Below are 22,610 nucleotides of genomic sequence, written 5' to 3' on the forward strand. Positions count from 1 at the left end.
ATAATTTTGAAAAATAGGTATTGACAATGCTCGTGCACACATTTGTACAAATGTTCCTTATTATTTTCTAGAAGGCTTTTCACGTGAGTATTCTTAACTTGCTTATGTTTTTCCAGCTTCAAAAGTCAAATTTGATTTTTCCCCTCTGAATTAGTTTAAGTTCTATAGCAAAATGATACATAAATCACGTTTGTAGATGTTCTGTTCCATTAAGAATCAGAAAGTCGTTTTTAAGAGTCTGAAAAAAATAATGTGGGCCTGAGAAATATAATGCATGACATGTCATAAATATAACAGATATTTCATATATGACACAATAGAGGCATAAATTCTCATATCAGTGAAATAGGAAGAATCTGTTTGCCTTCTGGGAGTTAGGCATAAATCATAAAGCCAAAATTTCTGACCTAGAGAAAGTGCTAAAAATATGAAGGAGAGGGTAAAATCACAGTCTTGGAGAGAATCTGTCATTTGTTAAGTCTACCACATAATTTACACTATGACCATTATTTGATAAAATGCAACATGGGATCACTACATTAGGAAATCATTGTCTCTCAAATTTATTTCCAGGTTCCATTGGAAAGGAAATAAAGAGCCTAAAATACAGTTTACATACGCTATCTTTCTTTGTAATTTTAAGATGTTATTAATGAGGATTCAGAAGGATTCATACTAAGGAGTCTTATTAGAATTGTACAAATCATGTGATTCAAATTACAGATTGCCTTGAAAATAACTAGTATGCTATGTCTGTTGGATGTTAAAGGACGGTCTGTAATGAGGACATAAACCTGACAAATACTTCTTAGGTATGCTAGAAAAGTTCTTCAAGAAAATCCTTCCAGCACTTCTATAATACCAGTGGAATCTGGTGCTGGTATAAGCCACTTGATAAGTTGAGTTATGCTTCAATGACAGAGGATGCATAAGCACAGTGCAGTGTTAGAAAGGGAATGTTTAAAGGCTATTGCAGAGTCCAGTTGCATAACTGGTTGAAAATTTTACGAAAAAAAAGGAAGTTCAAAAGAGGTTCTAAGAAAGACAGGTAGAGTTTTTGTAGTTCTTTTTTCCTTTCTTTCTTTTTTTTTTTTTTTTCTGTCTTTCTGAAAAACAATTACTGGAAAATATTTCCTCCTAATTAGTGTGGTTTTGGTATAATTTGGTTCTCTTTGCTTTTTGTTTTGTTTTGTTTTCTCTTGATTTCAGTAGTTTCCCAGGTATCTGTAGTCACAGGACTTCAAGAAATACATCATATATATGTGATAACAAACCACACTAAAATTGACTAAGACACTGTTAAAGAATGTCACATTTAATAGTAGTATATGTGCTTGATAAGTTTGAATCTTCTATTAGAGCTGGAAGTAAGTCAGCACATACCATTTCTCTAATTTTTACAGGCATCTGCCTTGATGCCTACAAAACCAAGCACTGCATGGCCAGGCTCTGGTTAGGCAAGTGGAAACCGAGACTATAGCTTATTTGATACAGATGATGTTCTTTTCACTGTTGCCCTCATCTGGCACCTTCTGTGTTACCCATCTGTTGTGTCTGGGTACAAAACTAGATTACCATCTTTGGAGGGCATTAACTATTTTAACCACAGCTTTGATCAGTGATCAGTCTAAAAGGCCCAAGTCTTTGCTTTTTTTCCAGGTGTGCCACTGAATACATAACAAATGCAACAGACATTGTGGTAAACACCTGTATCTTACCATGTAGAGTTTGCTGCTGTCCAATTACACATGTGCTTACAATTGTCTCAATGCAAATATAGGTGTAAAATTATGCACGTGTGAGCCCAGGGTATAAAAAGAATATATGAATTGGTATATGACTTTAAGAATAAATCAAACTCAAACATATACCATGCTAAAAACAGATTGATTAAGGAAGTCAGTTTTGAAAGTGACATTCATCGATTTCAAAATACACCACAGGAGTGTTTTCAATTTATAATTAAAAAAAAAAAAAAAAAAAAAGAGGTGATTGTGAATAATACTGTTGTTTCACATCTTGTATGAGCTTTGCTCATTCTCATTTTGTTTAATTTCATACAGATCCAAATCTTACACTGCTCCTTGTTTTCTGTTTGTTTGTTTTTGTTTGTTTGTTTGTTTGTTTTTAATGAAATACACCATTTCCACAGGGTATGCAGAGAATTAGAACCCTTGTAAGACAGTCATCTTCCTGAGCCTGGTGGAAGACATTGCTCTTCAGAATGTGTGAGGAAAAAAAAATACTTTTGGCTCTTGAGCAAGCTTTATTTTACAGTGATATTTGTGACCTCTGAAATTCACTCTGAATTTCTGTGATGAATTTCCTAATAAAATGTCAAGGATACTGTTAGTTATTTAATAACTCCTATGTAATAAGAGTTATTTTAGGGCTTTCCAAGAGCTGTTTGCTGTTAGTTGATAGCAGTACACCTATTTGTGTTCAATTTATTTGATAATCAGATCAGCAGATGCATCTGTGGTGCTGTGGTGCTGTCTGCTGTGTTCATCTATCCTGGGCCTTCTATTGCTGTGGTGTTTCCTCTCAGATGCGTGGGTGCTCAAGTATGGTCTTTTCAGTTTTGGTGACTCAGCCATCCATGCACAGACACTCTTGGCCATAAGCACTGGGTGGCCAGATTACCTCCGCAAACCAATATGAATACTGCTAGGCAGCTAGCTAAGCAGATGAAAGAAGTGCTAAAGACTGTAGAAGAATAGCTCTTTGCACTGAACTCTGAAGACAATAAATATCTATTGGAAAGGAATCTTCAAAAAAGCAGGCAAGTAATGAGCTCAATCCTGCAAGTATGAGCCAAGAAGTTGCAGGAAGCTTTATCATCAGAGATGGCGTTTGCTGTAGGGTAGGCCTGTAGGCCTTTGCCTCTGGGAGAAAAGTAAAGCTGGTATGTGGTTTCTTGTTCTTTATAGCTTCATAGTAGAAGGCATTAGAAATGTTTGTGATTCTCCATCATGTTGAAAGGATGCAGATGTATTTTACCATTCTAAAGAACTAAGTTTTGAGGTGAGAAAGGTCCCATCATATACTGTACCAGTCTATAGCAAACAAAAAGAAGTGTCCCATTGCAAGATAGTTGTTGTATTGGGTTCTTAATGGATGCTTATTAAGCAGGGTAAATTGCTTCCTTCCAAGAAATTTCATATTTGTTCTGTATTTAACAAGGTAATCAAGACTAAAAAAAGTTTTCCACTTATCTACAGTAAAATATTTCACTGATATGCTTAACAAACTGCATATCTGAGCTAGAAATGATACAGAAAATGAGGTTACAGGTCAAAACTGGGAAAGCCATAACACAAAGTTAAACAATATAGCTTGGAACATAATGTCTAAGATGGAGAGAAACTTTTAGCATAAACAGAAGTCTGTAAATTGAGCAGCCTAGTTTCTGTTGTATGCTATAGAGGTTGCAATGCTAACAGCTTGCCTACACTTGAAAGTCACTCTAAAATAAGAAAGATTGTAATTTAAAATACAGCATTTGTTTCTAAGTAACAATCAACCAAGGACATTTCTAGTCCCAAAATGAGTGTTACATGCCTAAGTGTTTTAATCCCTTTCAAAGATAAACTCTGCAGGCTGCAATTAAAGAAGAATGTGTGGTGAAACATACCGTTCTTGGATACAGATTCAAGAGTAAAGGGTAGGCAGATTTTTAAGTACTCAAAGAGCAACTGAAGCTAAAATGGTGCAAATCATCAGGACTCTCTGCCAGTAGCTACAGAAGTGAAACCGCAGAGAATGGTAAAGTATGCTTGTGTGGTGTTGGCTGAAACTTCACTTTCTGCGTGCAGAGACTGAATCTACACCTCCACTTGCTCATTTTGGAACTGTAAGCAGTCTAACAGGGTGTCTGGGAAAATAAATATCTCTGTAAGAAGCATCGGGTGTGTCTGTACTGCTCAGACCACTTACTGCTATACAACCCCAGTTCCCCTGCTTCTCTGTAGTGATTGTGTGCTACAGTGTCCCTGCGATGGTAGCTCAGTCAGGTACTTTCCCAGGCAAAAGCCACATATGGATCAGTTAAAGGTGACCTTAAGGTAGCAGTGAATAGGCATATAAAATGGCTTCATCATCTTTGGCTTCATCGCACACGTATAAGAATAACAAACCAGAAAGAATACCCTTTATTGGTTCAGCCAGCAGCATAAAGATCTAATTTATCCAGTATCATTTATGTATGTGCTTGAAACAGAGTTGCCTGTACCTAGGATAAATTATTTAATTAACATTTAATAAGCGTATAAACTTTACATTAACACTATCTGTGTCTGGAGGAGAAGGACTAATGGATATGAGCATATGACAGAAGACCTATGAAATACCTCAGCAATGATAACAGCAGAAAAAAAAATCACCTCAGGCATGCCGTGAATAGAAAAGATGGAAAGCAGTGAAGAAATTTTATGAATTAATTAATCGGTTGAGTTAAGCTATAAAAACATCTGTGCCCATTAAGATGTAATGATGGGCATAAAATTAAGTATAGTTTATCTAAATTTTCTTACATATATTCATTTTTCTATTCTATGATTTTTGCAAGAAATTATGCACAATGAAGGTAAATAAATTGAAATGTGCATGTGTTGGAGAAAGCAAAACAAAACACTATTGATATTATAAATATACACTATTATTCATTGTCATACACTTCATTAATGTTTAATTTACAAACCTGCAAAGCTTCTTAACTACTTCTATTGCCATCTTGCCATTTCCTCCATAAACATAAACTCACATGAGCAAAGTATGTTATGAAGAACTATCACCTTTGCCCCAGACTCTCTTTGTAGTACTTCCATGATGAGTGCTACAAGCAAAAAGGCACAAGTGTAGCTCTATTTTCTCCCATATTTGCTACTCTGCTGGGCTGTGCCAGCCCTCAGGGAAGAAGGAAAGATGCTCTGAGAGCAAGGAAGCCTTAGCAAAGTGTCTGTATATCTGCACTGTAGAGATATATCTTTCTTCTTACGTCTGTTGGTATACACAGGAAAACCATGTGTAGTATCACAGGAAAATTCACCTGCCTACACCTGATGTTAGTCCCCAGCTAGGCTGCATCTCAAAGTTTGTAAAGGAATTTTTAACTGAGCAGGACAGAAAAACTTCCCTGGACTCTTAAGTACAGGTAATAATAACAACTTCTCTTGAGATACGTAAGAAAGACTGCTGCATTTCTTGTGCTGAGTGACTCATAAAAGTAGACTACTGGCTGGGTTAAGAAATTTGTTGTCCGCAGCATCTTTTTTACAAGTGCTTGCTCTCAGGTTGAAAATGTTGGATGTTCTTCGTGTGATGTGAGAGATTTGGATGCTCCTTGGCTATTTTTCATTCTCTAGCATTCCCAGAGGTGTTAAAAAGTTTACTGTATCAGAGCTTTCTAAATGTAGCATTATTATTTTGTTAGATGACAGCAATCTACAAAGAGGCACTCTTAAATGCTTTCTATGAACAACGATTTTAAGTATAAATGTCTTGGAATGCAGACAGCAATTGAACTTGTCTTCTGTTTTCTGTGGTACCAAAGGTGATCCCTGGTAAGACAAAAAGAATGAGATGTGAATACTGATAGTGCAGTGAGCATGCTATAAGGAAAAAGTGTTTTAATCTGAAACTGGCAGCCCTATCTTTTGGGTCTAGTAGAATAGAAATTGAGACTCTAGTGGGATTGCTGCACCCCTTTGTCTTTGAATGGACATCTGCTTGTGCAAGAGCTGAGCTGAGCACTTGCTTTTCCAACAAGTTTGAACAAGAACTTCAAACTCCAACTTTTTCATTGAAGTGATTTAAAAAAAAAAAAAACAACAACATTTCCCTTGTCTTTCACTATACTTTTTAACCAGACTTTGTCAACAGCTCCTGAAATAAGCTGCTCAAAATTTTCTTCTTTTGCTTCCTAGTCTTTTACCACTAACATTTACTGAAAATTGATGTTGGCTGCTGCCAAGACAAAAAAATCTTTCTTGGCTTTTTTCAAATTTACACTTAAGAGCCTCAAAGTGGCAGCAGTATACCTTGTAGGTAAGACATCTACATTAAAGTTAAAATTAATTGAAATTAAAGCCAAGTAGGGTTTACACAATCTATCCAAGTCACCCAGGAACTTTGTGGTGGAAATGAAGCTCCCGTGTCATCGTACTGTCCTGTCTGTCAGTGCTTCCTAACTGTCACCAAGAGAAGTCAGCATTCTTTCACTTGCTTTCTACAAATACAAATGATTAGAACACAACAAGAAATATGGAAAATAGGCCTGTGAAAGAAGGTTGGTGTGTATTAAGCACTGCAGCACATAAAAGCTCTTGTCCCTAAGGTACTGTTTGCATAAGAAGGCAATGGCAGAGCTCCATCTCAAAGACAGGAATCTCTGTGGAAGCTAAGATACATCGGGCTCACTATTTTTAGTTTATTAAAGCTATCTGTTGTGTTTCTTTATTGTCTTCAACTCTCTAGCCTCCTCAGAGATTTGTTACTGTACTCACTGAAAAGAATGCCATGCTATGATTTCTCCACCTTCTTTGTTCCTAGCACATAGACGGAACATTCGGTTTGTGACAGATACCTATTGCAAAACATTTGTGAAACGGTGAAGGCAATGTTGAGTTTGGTGTCCTTACCAAGAAATTCTTTACTGATCTTCAAGGGTAAAGGAAAGTCATCAGTATGGCTTGGGGGGAGGGGAAGGAGGGGGGAGGAGTGGGGGAAGGGGAAGCAAAGAGGCGGGAGGGAAAGGCATAGTTTTGGGAGTGTTGGGAGTACTTCTTTCTGATTTGTGAACCCCCAAATCTTAATCATTGAATATTAATTCCTTTCAAACACAGAAAAGTTGTCATGTTGCATACATTTGAAGGGGCATGCTGTTTACAGTCGGGAATATTTTTTTCTACCTCCTTAATTTTTGCCTCCTTAGTGGAGGAAAAAGAGCCTTAGAAGGGTAGTTTTAGAAAACAATGTACCTCATCATGTTTGATTTCATTATCAACAGCATGTTTTTCCTCCTTTCATAAAACAAATAGATTCAGAGAGCCCAAGTGAAAAGGCACTTAAATATGTGCAACTTAAACTAGTTGCCCAGTCATAACCAGAAATTCATCTGCATTGCAACAGGCTTTGTCAGAAGGGAATGATTCCTGGTGTTCTACTGTTTCTGTTACATGGATGTCTCAAGATTTGAAGTTTTGTAGTTTTGAGAGGTACAGTGGGGTGGAATGGGTGAGAGATCTCCTCTGGTACACATTCAACCTTGCACCATGTTCTGGGCTGGTCTTTCCTGGGCAAAAGACTCTGAGGTCAAATAACAACATTCAAAGAGTTCTTGAGAGGGTGCATTGAGGTGGAGCTGGCTGGTATGTGTGTGTTGAAAGATGCATAAAGGTACTGCACTTCCACTTCAATGCACATGGACTCCTTCTGCATGGACTCCAGTACCCTTGGGTTTGGAGAATATTGATCTGTGGACACGGGCAAGACTTCTTCTGGAGAGCAAGACTGGGTCGTAAAAATCAATCCTTACTCTCTTCTATTGGGGTAATTTCAATATTTTTAGGATCTTCCATTTGCCTTGGAAGATCTGACAGTATTAACAGACTCACTAAATTTACTTGTTCTCCCCAGAGTTTTTTGTCCTTAAGCAGACTTTAAAAATTGAACCAGAATTATTGCTTCATGTCAGCCAGTTTGATCAACAATATAACCATAATAAGAATAAATTATAATAGTGTACACAATACCTGTATTAGGGGGGGGAGTAATATAGTACATGAAAATTACAGGTCAGTGAAATCGAGCCAAGTAAACTGAATTCATGTTTTCTAACCTGAGGTATGAGAGATTTAAAACTCTTCTGAGCAGTGGTTGTTTTCCTTCATAATTAAAGATTGGTTATTACTGGCAGAATAAAATATTGGCAATGTTTTCTATGCTTTATAGCATGTTGTAATACTTGCTTCATGTAATCTTCCCCTCTCCCCCCTCCCCCACAGAAAAAGGGAGGAAGGGGAAGGGGAGGGAGGGAAGACTATTTCTCCTTTAGCTAGCATTTGACTAGCAGTGTAATGAAGCTAGCATTAATATCTCCATTAGCTTGGAAAGCCAGTTACCACCCAGAGGTGTGCTTTATTGTGTTTGAAGTGCCTCAGCATTACAACCTCATGTGTTTGCATGTCTTTAAAAAGAAATATTCTGCACATCAATTTAGTTATTAAGCTGACCTGAATTCTGAAGGTTTCTTGGTTTATTTTATTTTATTTTTTATTTATTTTCTTTTTACATGCTAGCACTCGTACTCTCATAGTACAGCTTCTAAATGCTGTCACTCGCCAGTAGTACACCAATACTGTGCCAGATCAATGAAACTATGCTTCCTAGATCCATTATATATAGTAAATCAAGAATGAATTAATTTTTTTCCCTTCTCAATCTTTGCCCGTCTGATAGCTGGCCCCTCCCCTCATGCCGGTTTCCCTCTTCTGGCAATGCTTTGGGGAAGAAAGTGCAAGCACCCCTCAGCTTGCTTTATTTAAATTCTCTCCTTTCTGCCCTGCTTTTCGCTCAGGGAAGCCAGCGGAGGAGCGAGGCGGATGGCTGAGCTTGCCCGGGAGAGCCTAACCCGGCTGCTCTCTGAGGAGGGCAGGAGGGAGAGAGCGGGAGCGGCAGCAGAAGCAGCAGCTCGCACTGCAGCCTCTTTTTTTATGCGGGCTGCCCCTTTCCGCTCAGCCAGCGCAGCCTGCCCTGAGCGGCGGGCCGATCGCCTCCATCCCTCTGCATTTGGTATGCATGAGCACTGCTGTTCCCACGCAGGAGCCCGCTGCTCTCTTAAGGAGGCTCGGCGGAGCGGCTCGCCCAGCCCAGCCCAGCGCTCTGCCCGCGCCCGGCGCGCCCTGCCCGGGGGATGCCCCCAAGCCGGGCGGCGGGCGGGCGCTGCCAGCTCTGCGGCTCATCTCCCGGCGGGGTCCGCGGGGGGTCATGAATCAGACCGACGCTCCCCGGCCGCTCAACTGGACCATCCGGAAGCTGTGCCATGCCGCCTTCCTCCCGTCCGTCAGGCTTCTTAAGGTACGGTGAGACCCCGCTTTGAAAATCGGTGCCCACCGCCCAGCATCTGTTCGCAGGACTGCCGTCGCCGCTGCTGGAAAGTTAATGCAGAAATAGTCCCAACTTTCCTATTAATTACTTCCCCTGCTACCTTTACAACCCCTTGCGACTACCTGAAGATCCTGAAATTGTGTTTCTGTACTCCAGCATAGCATGTTTGTCCCTTGAAAAAGGTTTGGGAGAGGGATAAAAAGGGAGTAAGTAGTGATGGATGTCATCCATGTTTCCATTTCCCTTGTCTTAAAAAGATCAAGCCATGAACTTCTAGGGAAGGGGAAGGAGTCCCTTTCTAAGGTGTGTTCCTTTGTGAACAGTCTTCTGCCATGCGTTCTTTGAGGTTATTTGCTCCCCAAGAAATAGCCAGTGCCACTCAGACCAACTTGTAAATGGAACTGTATGTGAGTGGACAAAGATTCCCCTGGTGTGTAGAAAGCTGTATTTAGGAGTAGGGTCAGCCAAAGACTGACAGCGTTCAGTGAAACTTTCCGACAGTGATTTTGTTTGTTTAAGCCAAGTGGCACAGTTTTGAAGGTGCTTTCCTAAAAGGTTATTGTTTGAGAATAACCTTTGGGGGGTTATAGACAATGTAAGGACCCTAATTGTGGCACATGAAATATCACTACTACTCCACATCCCACTGAATCATTTAATCTAGAGGAATTTGTAATGGAATACAAAATATGAATCAACTTTTTGAGGAAAATAAAGGTAACATTAAGCTGATGTGTCTTCTTTGTTCTTGGAACTTCTTCATAATTGAGTTATACAATGAAAATGTAAACAATAGATTCAGGTTCCTTTGGGCTTCTGTACCTATAATACAGATATATTTTGAAATGCTTGATTCATGCCACCACTAATAATTTCTTTCGTCCTGATAGTTTGGCTTTGGAATTAATATGCAGCCAGGTAAAACATGGCTACTCTCACAGTGTATAGGAATGTAATATTTGATGTAACCGCTTTTGTGTGGATAGATTTGAAATTAGGTCACTCCTTACTAATGCAATATATTTGCATAGTAGTGCTGTATATGATAGTGAAAATAGTATTGAATGTAAGGTTATGTAGTGTACAAGTGACCATGCTGTGTCTTATAACAAGGATTTATCACATCATGAGAGGAATGGGCTAGCACAGAAAAAATATTGCTGTTTCCAAGAAAGGTGTGTGGCTTCTTGGAGGTACTTTGTGAGTAGCTCCAAAGAATAGATGACAAAACTTAGATTGCTGGAAAATCAAAATACAGATGAAGTGTAACACAGAACAAATCATAAAGCAGTATGATTCCCTTTAAAATGTTTCCCTCCAGCTTACCACCCCCACCTCCCCACCCCGCCCTGCACCAGAAACACACATTAAAATAAGGATACTTGACAAGTCAAGTAAGTCATTTAGGAAAACATTTCATTTCATTTATTTATTTATTTATTTTTCCTTGGGAATGGGAACTTATATATGGGGAATTTTATTAACATTCTCAATATGATTAAGTCTGCAACATTTATTTTTTGGCAGATAAATGTTGCCCCCTGTGTATGGTTTCTCTTCATTGCACATGTTTTAAGGGTGAGCGTCACGATTAATTATTAATAGAGCTGTCTGAAAATGATTTTCTGAAGCTACTGCTATAACCCTTTAGGGGCAGTCAGGGAGCGGACTCTGCAGAGTGAAAAAGAGTGGAGCATATAACCAGAGATAGCCAGTGTCTGCATGGAGGGGTATGTGGGGTGTGGGAGACCACAGCAATAGAGGCTCTGGCATGTTCCTGAGCTGATGAGCAGAGCTGGTTAATTAGAGAGGGAAATGTACATATCAGCATCTCAATGAGCTTAAAATGGTGATTCCAATGTATACTTTTCACCTTTGTCTTTTATTATAGAGTGTGTTCAAAGCAAGTGATTCATGTAAGAACAGGGCCCCATTGTCCCAGTTCCCCAAAAGATATGATAGCCAATCTGGGTGAATTCTCCTGTTAGAAAGAGCTAGTAAATAAAGAGAGTGATAACAGCATTAGTAAATTACCAATTAAGAAGTATAAATATTTTGCTGTTTTTCCTCCAGGAATTTGATTTTTTTTTTTTTTTAATGTATAAATTCATCAGAAGGTGTCTGTATTCTTCTCTCTTTTGTGTCTTTCTCCAAAAATAAAAATACATAAACATTTTATTTTTATTTTATCCCTAAATGAATGTGCTCCTTTAAATGTACAATCACTGGAATCAAAAATGCAATGTAGTCCATTTTTAATTGCTTACTTTCCAAATGGATTAAGTGGTCTTAAGGGGTAATGTAGTATTGTGTCTCAGTAGATGTTCAGTAGATGCTTTTTAATACAGTCTTTCTCTGCTTAGGGTTCCCTCAGTTATAGAATAACTCTGTAGAAACTGATATGTAATAGCACATTTTTTTAAAAACTTTTTTTTTTTTTTATGGTTGCCAAATTCTATTTACATCATGTAAAGTAAACTGGAGTAGAAGAATATGAAATATCATTGTATCTTTGTCTTTCCTATGCTTTAGTTTGGTCTTTTATTTATCAGAACAAAATAGTTAAATTGCATAATCTGATTTAAGAATATGGATTTGTCTGAATTTGTAAGAATGAGAGATAGCAGAATTTTACCTATTTTACACATGAAAAAAAAATCACTGTGGCATGCTCTGGACCTTGACAGTAAATAACAAGAACTTTTCAATTAATTTCATGTCTTCCAAAAGAAAATTTTGAAGTAGATACAGTTTTAAGTGTAAAATCTGTAGTTTGAAATCGAAGGATTTAGACAAACACTGGTGTCTTGGACTTATGTGAATGCTCTCACTTCATATTGCTTACTACCAGTCTATGGGATTGCCTTAAAAGAGCAATTTAAAATAACTAATAAAATGTGCTATTCAACAGGCAGGCTACCATTCTATTCCATCTTGTGGAACTGATGTGCAGTGCTCAGTTGTACAAACTGACAGTTGATGTGTGTTTGGCCTCAGTGTCCTGATTTGATTTAGATAAACTATTGCAGATGCTGACAGGCTCAGCAGCTGTCCAAGTCTACTGCCTATGCTTTTCTTTAAGGCATGTGTTTCTGTTCTAACCCACTTTACTAATACCCTCATGTTTAGGAATGGTTTTATAATCCTATTCTCTCTCTCCCTCTCTCTCTCTCTCTCTTTCTCTCTCTCATTTTTTAATTTAATTTCAATATTTCATTTTTAAAATTTCTAACAGGCATGCAGAGTACTAGAAGTTATTATATATGAAATAAGATTTGATGTAAGACTGAAACGAATTACTGGAGAGCATTTTTATAACTTTTGTCATCAGCTCATCCTTCACTTGTCCCATTTTCTCTCCTAATAAATATTTCCTGTAGCACATTCCATGCTGGTACATTTTGCGGTTGTCTCAGGATGCTTAAAGGCATGCTAACTCACCGTCTAATGCCTTCCCATCTGAAATAAGAGGATTAAAAAGTGCCTGGAGCTCATGTGCAGAGAGTCTGATTTTGTGCTAGAGAGAGGGACCATAATTCCTTCAATATGGTCAGGTTAGTTTCTGGAGGGTCTTTCCAACAGTGACTGTGCAGCTTCCATTCTTCTATTTGAGTTCTGAATCTTGTTTCTTTGTGTGTTTGGCTAAGGTCTTGTTAACTTGATTCTTCTTATTATTTATTTTTTCTTAGTGAAGAATTAATACCAGTGGAAGCAGCCCCCACCCCACTTTGTGCCATTGTGTGATGCAAGAGCTATCACATTTGGCAAAAGCTCTGGTAGTCACTTTTCTGTTTGTTTTATGGTGAATGGGAGTTTTTGAGTCAGAATACTTAGAATATGCCAGAAGAGGTGGTCTACACAAGAAATGAAGCCTAGTTGAAGTAGAAGTGTTCAAACATTTCAGAGCAAGCTTATGATTTAACTTTAAAAGTTGACAAATTACATCATATTGAAGATTTCTCTCAGAGGACTCTGTGCCATGGGAGAGGATACAGATGTTACACTTCTGCTTGGGATAGATTCACTTATGATACATGCCATTGAAAGTAATGCATTAACACAAACAAACAAACAAAAAAACTAAACTTAGAGTAAACAGAGGACCAGAAAATAAAACGAGTGTAATGTTGAATGAACTTAACACCACATATTTAGAGATGTGCCTGTCTAGAAGAATTGTACTAAACATTTGGACAGCATCAAATTACTCAGCTATTATTCTACCTCTTTATTAATAAGACTACTTTTTTTTCTTTTTATATATAATGAATTTTAATTGCATGTTAGTAAGTAGACTTGGAAGACTTTGGAAGGGTCAGAGGAAAGGAAACAAAATTAATCAGAAGAAATGCTGGAGAAAATGTTTTGGTTAGAATTTGTCAGCATATGGCTCAGTAAAAATGCTTGCTCAGCTCTATCCAATAAATACACAGAACACTTTCTCAACCTGGGAAGCAGCCTAATCTAGCTCCAGGAACTGCTAGAAACTTGAAGAGATCAGGCATCAAATTCCTTAAAAAAATGAGAAACTGGATCTTATTTTTGTCAACTATTTTTTATTTGATTGCCCTAGGTTACTCACAAGGTGACCCAGGAGAAAAGTAAAAAGCTGAAAAATACTTCACTGGGAAGAACACACACAGCGTTCTTTTTAAGTGTAATAATATATGGATGTGAAATTCTTGCTGGGCTGAAAATGGGGGAATAGAAGCGTGTCCAGTATTTCTCCTCCGATGGCAAGTTTCTCTGTATCCATAAAGCAGATATTTAAAAAATAAAGACTAGGAACACAGGTGAAATACCACCAATAGTAGGTACTTGGTGATACACTGCACAGATCAACAATTTAAATCAATTAAAATGTCATTGTTATTTGATTATCAAATATAATTTAGTTTCAGGATACTTTTGAAAAATCTAGTTGCATAAATTGAATGAACTATTTGCTTCCCCTGCATGATGAAAGAATTAAATGTATTCTGTGTAAAATAGTAAATATTTTTGTTTCTGAACCCTATACTTGAAGAAAATGTGACAATAAAAGAGGAGAGTTATATTTTGAGGGACAGATTTTTTCCCCTTGTAGGTTTGAAAAATGATATTGGCAGAACAGTCCATTGATTTAGTCAAGACATTTTTGATAAATAGGTTCTAAAATTAAAGTGGATTTGTGTGCTATATTCACAAAACGTTAGTACTAGATTGTGCTATGCACTTAAGAAATGCTGGCTTTTCTCTTAGCCAGTCCTCTGATGTCTAGTTGGCAGTAGGTGTTTCTGATTTTTTCACTGCTTAAAAATTGATTCTGGTTATCATTTCAGTTAATTTACCATATACACCTTTCAAACATCAACAAAATGAGAGGGCAAGCTTACAAAGTCTGAACTGAAAAAGTGAGGTACTTGGAACCTAATGCATACTTCTATCATGAGTGAGCTAGCACATTAAGTGTTTCTGAAAGTAATATGCACCATACTGACAGTAAAATGAGGGTAGTAATTTACCTGTGCCTTGCACTCAGCTGCTTACTGACTTGAATTGTAATAACTAATGAGCCACTACCTATGATTCTTTCAGGTAGATTTAATGCATTTTGGGAGGTAACGACAGTTCCACTCTTAGGATCGGGCTGCTTAAAACATAAGCATGTAGAAAATATCATTCATTGTAACAATTTTCTTGTAAATTAACAAATACAAATACTGGATATACCTCTTTGTATGATGAGATGAAGTACATGATATGAAAGATGGACGTTTTGAGAATGCATATAAGTTCTGTTCAGAAAAGAATGATTTGTGAACCAACTTCTCTTTTCTTGACAGAGAGATCATAGTTACACCTATTTCAGTTGTAATAGATGTTACATTTTTGTCGCTAATTTACAGATTTCCTGGGGTGCATTATTTGTCCTAGAAACCCCAAACCCATGTAACCAGCAAAGAGAAAAATTCTGCTTTTTCTTAGCTATTATGCTTCTGTGCCATCAGTTTCATCAGTTAAGGATGGCAAAAGAGAGTCCTGAACTTAGATATTGCCCTGCCTTTGCAATCTTCTACTTTGTTATCAGGAAATTCATTTAGTACTTCAAATCAAAGCAATAATGGGTATCGCAGCGTGGTTTCAGGCCACCTTTGAAGAGGTATGCTTGCATTACTGCTGCTCTGCTGTTAGCTGTGACTATAGTGCTTCACTTTTTTCCAAACAAGTAATATCAATATAGTGAAGTCATTTTTCCACTGGGACTGAAGAAGTGACAATATGCCTTTTGGGGGTTCTGCACAGCTGCTTATTTCTCAAAGTCATGCTTCTCAACAAACGTGAAATGAACCAAATTTTTTCCCTTGGTGGCCGGGTATGTTCGTGTGTAAAGAGTTAATGACAGATAATATTTCTCCTAAAAAAGAAGGAAATGTTGAATTTGGTAATGCTTTCCTTTATAAACAAAAGTAGTAGTTCTGTATTTTATTTATTTATTTATTTATTTTGGTATAAAGTACTATTTTATTTTATTTTATTTTATTTTATTTTATTTTATTTTATTTTATTTTATTTTATTTTATTTTATTTTATTTTATTCTCTTTACATGACCTAAGATGAAACAAAGCTAATCTGTTCCATGTACGTGATTCAGGTTGGTAACCACTGCCTTTTAAGTGATGTAACAGCAAAATAATTTCACCCCAAATAAATTTATCTATTTATTTATTTATTTATTTATTTATTTATTTATTTATTTTATTTATTTATTTATTCCAATTTGGGGAAAATAAATAAATAAATAAATAAAAGATCAAAGCAAAAAGAAAGTCATGGTAATATAGGACTGTCCTCACGTACAAGAGTTAGAAAGTGATGCAGTTTTGAAGGAAGCTGCAGTCTTTTAATCACACAGAATCACAGAATTTCTGGGTTGGAAGAGACCTCAAGATCATCGAGTCAAACCTCTGATCTAATACTAACAGTCCCCACTAAACCATATCCCTAAGCTCTACATCTAAACGTCTTTTAAAGACTTCCAGGGATGGTGACTCCACCACTTCCCTGGGCAGCCTGTTCCAATGTCTAACAACCCTTTCAGTAAAGATATGGTAGAGGAAAGAGTGAAAGAGTGGTTTAAATTTCCAGGTTGTAAATGGCAGTTTGAATGCAAAGTTTGCTCTTCTAAACCAGGTACTCACTGCGTGAGTCCTTTTCAAAATGGTAGAAAAGGCAATATTAAACTTGCAATCTTGATGCAGCAACAAAGGTACAAAAATGCCTGGCTTTATTAAAGTAAGAGTCCTGCAACAGCTACAGGTTTTCATCCTCTTGCACATCAATATTTTTTTACAGTGTTTTCAATAAATCCAGATCTTTATTTTAATCTTAGAAAATGCAGTTGATTTTTGCCTTCTGCTATGCTGCATGGCCAATGGGCTAGAGTGAAGAAGGTGGGGCATCAGAGAAGCAAACAAAGAACATCCATGTTTCCTGCGTGTCAAATTACTTGACTCAAAAATGATATCTGCTTCCTCCAGAGCTCAATCTTTTCAAATTTGAATATTTACAGAAGGTGGCAAATGGCCACAACTCCTGTTGTCCTTTGCAAGAACTGAGAATGTATGCAACACTGCAACAGACCTGGATATCAGAAAGTAAATGTGAGTTTCCTAATTTTTGGCTGCAGGAGAGATGTCTATATGGTCTTGCTTCCAGAGACTAAAAAATATTAAGTAGCATTTTTGATGTTTTAACAGGACAGGAAGAACAATTCTGGTTCTGAACAGACGTTATTGTTTTAAAAATATCTGTAAAATGCAAAGTACAGAAGTAATGTATGCCAGAGGCTGCAAATACTACCGTGTTAGTGGAATACTCTATTAACAATGTAAGATTTTAATGTTGTTCTGCAATACTGCTCTGTATGTTAAAGGGGTGCCATGTGAGTAATTCAGGCCACAGGACCACATAGGGAAGCTGAGTGGTTTTATTCCACCTGAATTGCTAACAAGACTATGCTACAGTGTGTAAAAAGAAATGCCCTTGGGTATCACTGGAAATTTGTGTCAAAGATGATAATAAAGCATAGAATAATATCGATTCATCAAAAATATCTTTCATCCCCCAAATAATATAATGACATGAAGCAGTCTGACAAAGTGCTTTTAGCAGTGTCAAGGAATTTAATGATGACAATATCAAGATTATTGTACTTTAATTAAAAAAAAAAAAAAATCAAGCTGACTTTACATTAATGAGGAGGTGATAGAGTGAAAATATTGTCTTTCAGTTACCACTTGCTCTTCAGCTATTGTTTTTAGATACACAGGGCAATTGTAGTAACTTACAGATCCAACAAATTTAAGAATTTATGGAGCATGCGCCACATTATTTTGTTACAGAATGATGCCATTTTTGGAACCTCATCTGTGTTTTACTAAATCATCATAGCATGTTGCCACTGGTGTGTTGTAATGCAATATCACACTTCAGTTTCCCCATACAAAATCTTGAAGTGAATCTTTGCATACATCTGGAAAAAGAGACCAAATCTACAACTGTGTGAACTCAGAGATATTCTGAGAACTTTTCAGACTGACTTTTCCATTACTCTATATAGAAGTTTCTAAGTTTTCTAAATCAGAGAAGACATCTTACAAATATGCTCTTGTTCAACTTTGGGTCCTTTATTTCAAGCTACATAATTGTGTCTTAGAAATGAGGCTGTATTTGATTAACAGTGGTTGGTGGGTTGGTGGTGGTGGTGTTGTTTTCTCCCTCTCCCCCTTTTCCCTTTCTTCTTTTTCCCTTTACCCCTTTACCCCTTTCCTTTCCCTTTTCCCTTCCCTATTTCCATGTCCATTTCCATTTTCTCTTTTTTTTTTTTCTGATTTTGCATTCTGTGTTATCACATAAAAACCATGAAGATTTTTTACAACCAAGGCAGAATATTGCTGTTTTTTTTTGTTTGTTTGTTTGCTTGTTTGTTTTTTAATTTTTATTTATTTTTATTTACATCTGTGCCCAGCTCCCTCCTAGCTCTTTTTTCTGAACTGCCTCACTCCCAGCAGTTTTTCAACACTGAGGTGCTTAGCCTGTACTCAAAAAAGCAGTAGTAGTGACAGGTTATGATAGCAATGATGAGGACAAATAATTTGCCACATATAGTCTGGTAACTGAGTCATCCATGGAAGAGGTCAACTTCCTTCGCTTCTAAAACAGTCATCAAGCTTGTCCACCATACAAGTGAGATGGGCACAGCAGCAGTTAAAAGTGTCCTTTTGCTTTAGGATGTGATGGTTGTAACTTTGAATATTTGATTGCAAAGTAATATTGCTTGGAATAAATTATTTTTAATATTCTATTCAAATCTAACTTTGTGTTTAAAATAATATGGTGCCAAGTTTTTGAGGTGTCAGGCTTACATTCTTCTGGGAGAATAGGATAAATTGCATCGTGAAAAGAGACATCAAAATATTTCTTGTTCTATCTTGTTACTGGCAGAACCACTTCAATGCTTTATACATTCTTTCTCACAGGTGTTTTTTTAAGTTCCTAAAGCCATTACCCTTATAATCTGATTAGAAAGATTAGAAATATTTTTTTCTGTAGTGTCTACCTGGATCTTCCTTGCTGCATTTAAAGTCTGTGATTTATTTTATTTTATTTTATTTTATTTTATTTTATTTTATTTTATTTTATTTTATTTTATTTTATTTTATTTTATTTTATTACCCTTTACAAACTCAGAGGACAGATGTAGCAGCCTTTCGTTTTTAAACTTTCTTATGTCCAGTTTGGAAATGAGATAGTTTAATAGATCTATTCATCACATCTTGTTGTCATCTTCCAATATAGATTCTTAGATTATTTATTCCATCCTTTCTTCCATTGAAGTTAAACTGAAATTCCCTTGTTGCTTTCTTTTTCTTCTTTCTCTTTTGTTTCCAGACATCTTACTAGAAATGCCAGCTGGAACATGAGGGACTCCTGCTCAACCTTCCATGCTAGTCTTAGATCTATAAATTGGAAATGGGTTCATGATTAAACAGAAGGTATCAAAAACAAAGGCATCATGGCCCTTTTACATTTGTGTTTCCTGAAGGGACTAGATAACATTTCTGTTAAATTGCCTACAAAGCCTTTCAGATTTAACTGACTTTACATGAGCAAAAGGTGAATAACAATCAGTCTTCAGGGAGAATTTTGGGGTGTCACAACCCCTTTCTATTTGCACAGTATAAATATTGTTTTTGTTTGTTTGTTTTCTTTACACAATAGTAATTACACTGTTTCTAAATTGTCTCATTAACAAATAAATATTAAGACTTAGTTTGGGGGACAATCAGTAACCTAGTCCTTTTTAAGACACTGAACTTCAAGTATGCAAGTTACCTCTGTTACACAGAAATAAGGAAAAATGTGCATTTCTATGGCATAAAAATGTGATTTTGATGCCTCAACCTCAATTTTGGAACTAGGGAGAAGGTTTTCACAGATAACCTAGTGGGAAATTAAATGTGATCAGGTTATATTATCTTGATATATGTGATTATTTAAGAATAATTTAAAGACAAATATCTGAAGTATTAAGCCCAAAGTATTCTATGCAGTTTCTTAGTAATGATAACTGTGGGAGCTTTAGTTTATTCAAGATGAGAATATTGAATTGTTCAGAGGATTGCTTCTGCTTATACACTGCTGACTGTTATTGCTAGCATCTAAGGATGATTTTTTTTTCTTTTGGTAACTTTTTTTTTTCTTAACTAGTGCAAATTACCAGTTTTATTTAATGTTCAAAAATTCACAGGCATTTCTGAAAAATCCCTTGATAAAATGGATGTCTGTAGAGTTAGAACAAATGAGAAGAAATGCTTATTCACTCAATATTGCAGTTTGCCAGGGAAATGACAACAATAGGAAGCCTTTAGGTAAGTACTGAAACTGAGCAAATTATGTGCATCAAATAATATGACAAATTTAGTGTCTCAGCATCATGAAATATTTTAGCTCAGATAGTCTCCATCAATTTATTTAGGACTCATCTAGAATACAGCTGAATTAATGGAGACACTTTCACAGGTATGACCCTTATTTGTCAGACAGCAGAGACTGAAGCTTGAAGCAGAAACACAGGAATAGTCCAGGATATGTATAATGTACATTAAGTTGTTTTCATTCAAAATTGGACACATGTTGGAAATAGTTGTGTGCATAACTAATGTTGCAATTTTTTTTATATCATATCTTCAAGTCCACTCTCACCATAAAGTGAATGGGGAGGATGAAAAGCTACTTAAGATAATTAAATAAATAGAAGTAGCTGAAGAAAAAAAAATAAAAAAAAATACACTGATTAGCAGAATAGCATAGGAAAAAAAAAGCTTTTTCATTTCCTTTGAGGAATGTGGATATGCTCATTACTTATGGCAGTTCTAGCCCTTGTTTGCATTGATGTAATCGCAAAATAATATTGTGTTACAGCAGGATAAAATGTAAACTGTTACAACATGGTGGAGTTATGCCCCTAGTCCTTTGGAACTGCAAAGTAAGTATTCCACTTCAAGCTTGTTTTGCTTTATTTGTTTGAATATATTTCAATATCCATGTGATCATTTAATATGGCACTACTTCACACCTTGGTAACTAGATTCGATGCAACGGTCATCCAGATCCCAGTTCTACTCTTAACACTTGATAGTACTAAGAAAGTCAATGGTAGAGTTACTGTCTGAAAGGCAGAGGTCATTTCATGTCAGGAAGAATTTCTTCAGAACTGTGGTTCAAGCTTGACTTACATGGCATTTGGACTCCATCCAGTTCTGGGATGTACTCTTTAACTTGGCTTTAGCAAAAGCAAAGTTACTACTGCAACAGCATCTGAACTAGGCTGGCATATGTCCCTTTTCCCATAGCTTTTCATACTCATGTAAAAACCCTATTAAATATACATGTATATGTATAGTCTAGAAAAAGGTCTTTTACAGATTAAAAATCCCAGTTTGGAAATAGCTGTTATGTATCATAGTGAGTACAACTAATATTAACATTATCAAAGTTGCTTTTTAATTATTTATTTTTCTGTGCTCAAAATTAATATCCCTTGACTATAGATTAACTTTTCAGAAACTGCAGTGGCAATGTTCTCTGAAAATAACAGTCTCTATAAAAGCCCGTTAGCTAAAGGTTGGAACCTAACATTTCTAAAATGAAGGTCCTACAATTTCAAAAGTTCTGCATTTAAATTTTAATGTACTTTTTCTTTCTGTATTTCCTGTTGTATATTTCCATGATGCAATAGGCTATGACTTTAAATCTTCCTTAGGTACTCAAATTAGCTGTTTTTGAAACACTTTCTTCCTGCTGTGGGTTTTCAAGCTCACTGGGAAGCCACAGACAGAGTAACATAACACACTTAGTTCAGTGCAAAAAAAGAAATATTCAGTGAGGAATGAGATACCCATAATTAATTCAGATAGTTGATATGCGATCTGAATACTTGGTGAATACATAAATGCTAAAACACATAATGCTTAAAGCAGCAATTATTATTATATCCCATTTGTTTGGATTACTTCCATATTAGTAGGTCTCTGCTGATTTTGGATTTTTTTCAAATTCCATTCATAGAAATTAGCTATTTAAACATAAAAATTTAAAGTAATTTTGCAAGAAATATTAAAAACATGAAATTTAATTTCTGCTGTAAGTAAAATAAAGCAGATTAAAAATAGAAAATTTTAATTTTTGTTATGAACCAAAGTGGTTCTGGTTATGAACCACTTGCACAGGAAAAAAATATAAACACGGTTTAGAATGTCATGTCACTAATATCAGTTTGTTACAGAAAGTTTATCTATCAGGCTAATATTTTCACTAACTGTTGTCTTCTGTCTACCTTCATGATCTCATTGTAGAGATAGCAGATTACTAGTCCCACATTTTAGCTAAAATTAGCTTGTTTAGCATTCTTGCCTTCCCATTTGATATTTTTCTGTCAATACTAGAAATAATGGTGTCAGCTGAAGGTCATTGTAAACAGCAATGTTGAATGGAACCTCAGCAGTGTGCTCTTGCAGCAAGGAGGGCCAGCTGCATCCTGTGCTGCATTAGGAATGTAACCATTGGGGGTCAAGGGAAGTAATCTATTTGTGAGACCACATCTGCCACTGTGTCCAGCTATGGGCTCCCCAGAACAAAAGTGCATGGGCCTATTGGAGTGAGTGTTGCAGAGTCTGACTGGCGAGCTGTTGCACATGACATGAGAGAAAGCTGAATTTGTTCAACAATAAGGAGGGAAGATGGAGGAGAAATATTATTTCTAGCTTTCTATCCATAAAAGCAGTTTATAGAGGAGATGCAGAAAGTCAGGAAAGTAGGTAATGCTCACAAGGGTAAAGGTGTCTAAGGATGTTTAAGCACTGGTACAGGTTTCCTGGAGAGACTCTCTCAAGGACAGAGGCTCTCTGTCCTTGGCAACTCTCAAAGATCAGGAAAATGGGGCCCAAGCAACATAATGTAA

At 36.5% G+C, this 22,610-nt stretch overlaps 1 protein-coding gene across 4 annotated transcripts in view; it reads left to right on the forward strand.

The window, feature by feature from the left end:
* TRPM3 (transient receptor potential cation channel subfamily M member 3) overlaps window positions 1-22,610 on the forward strand; it is a 424,148-nt gene that overhangs the window by 126,985 nt on the left and 274,553 nt on the right. For 2 of the 4 annotated variants that reach the window (XM_072031292.1, XM_038170831.2), the window contains exon 1: window positions 8,608-9,075. The exons of the other annotated variants lie outside the window; for them this stretch is intronic. In XM_072031292.1, coding sequence (XP_071887393.1) covers window positions 8,797-9,075 — 279 coding nt within the window. In that variant the 5' untranslated portion in view covers window positions 8,608-8,796. Of the gene's footprint in view, window positions 1-8,607; window positions 9,076-22,610 lie in introns of those variants that run through there. 4 annotated transcript variants of the gene reach the window in all.

Source organism: Anas platyrhynchos, chromosome Z, assembly GCF_047663525.1.
Source record: "Anas platyrhynchos isolate ZD024472 breed Pekin duck chromosome Z, IASCAAS_PekinDuck_T2T, whole genome shotgun sequence".
NCBI classification, from domain to species: domain Eukaryota; kingdom Metazoa; phylum Chordata; class Aves; order Anseriformes; family Anatidae; genus Anas; species Anas platyrhynchos.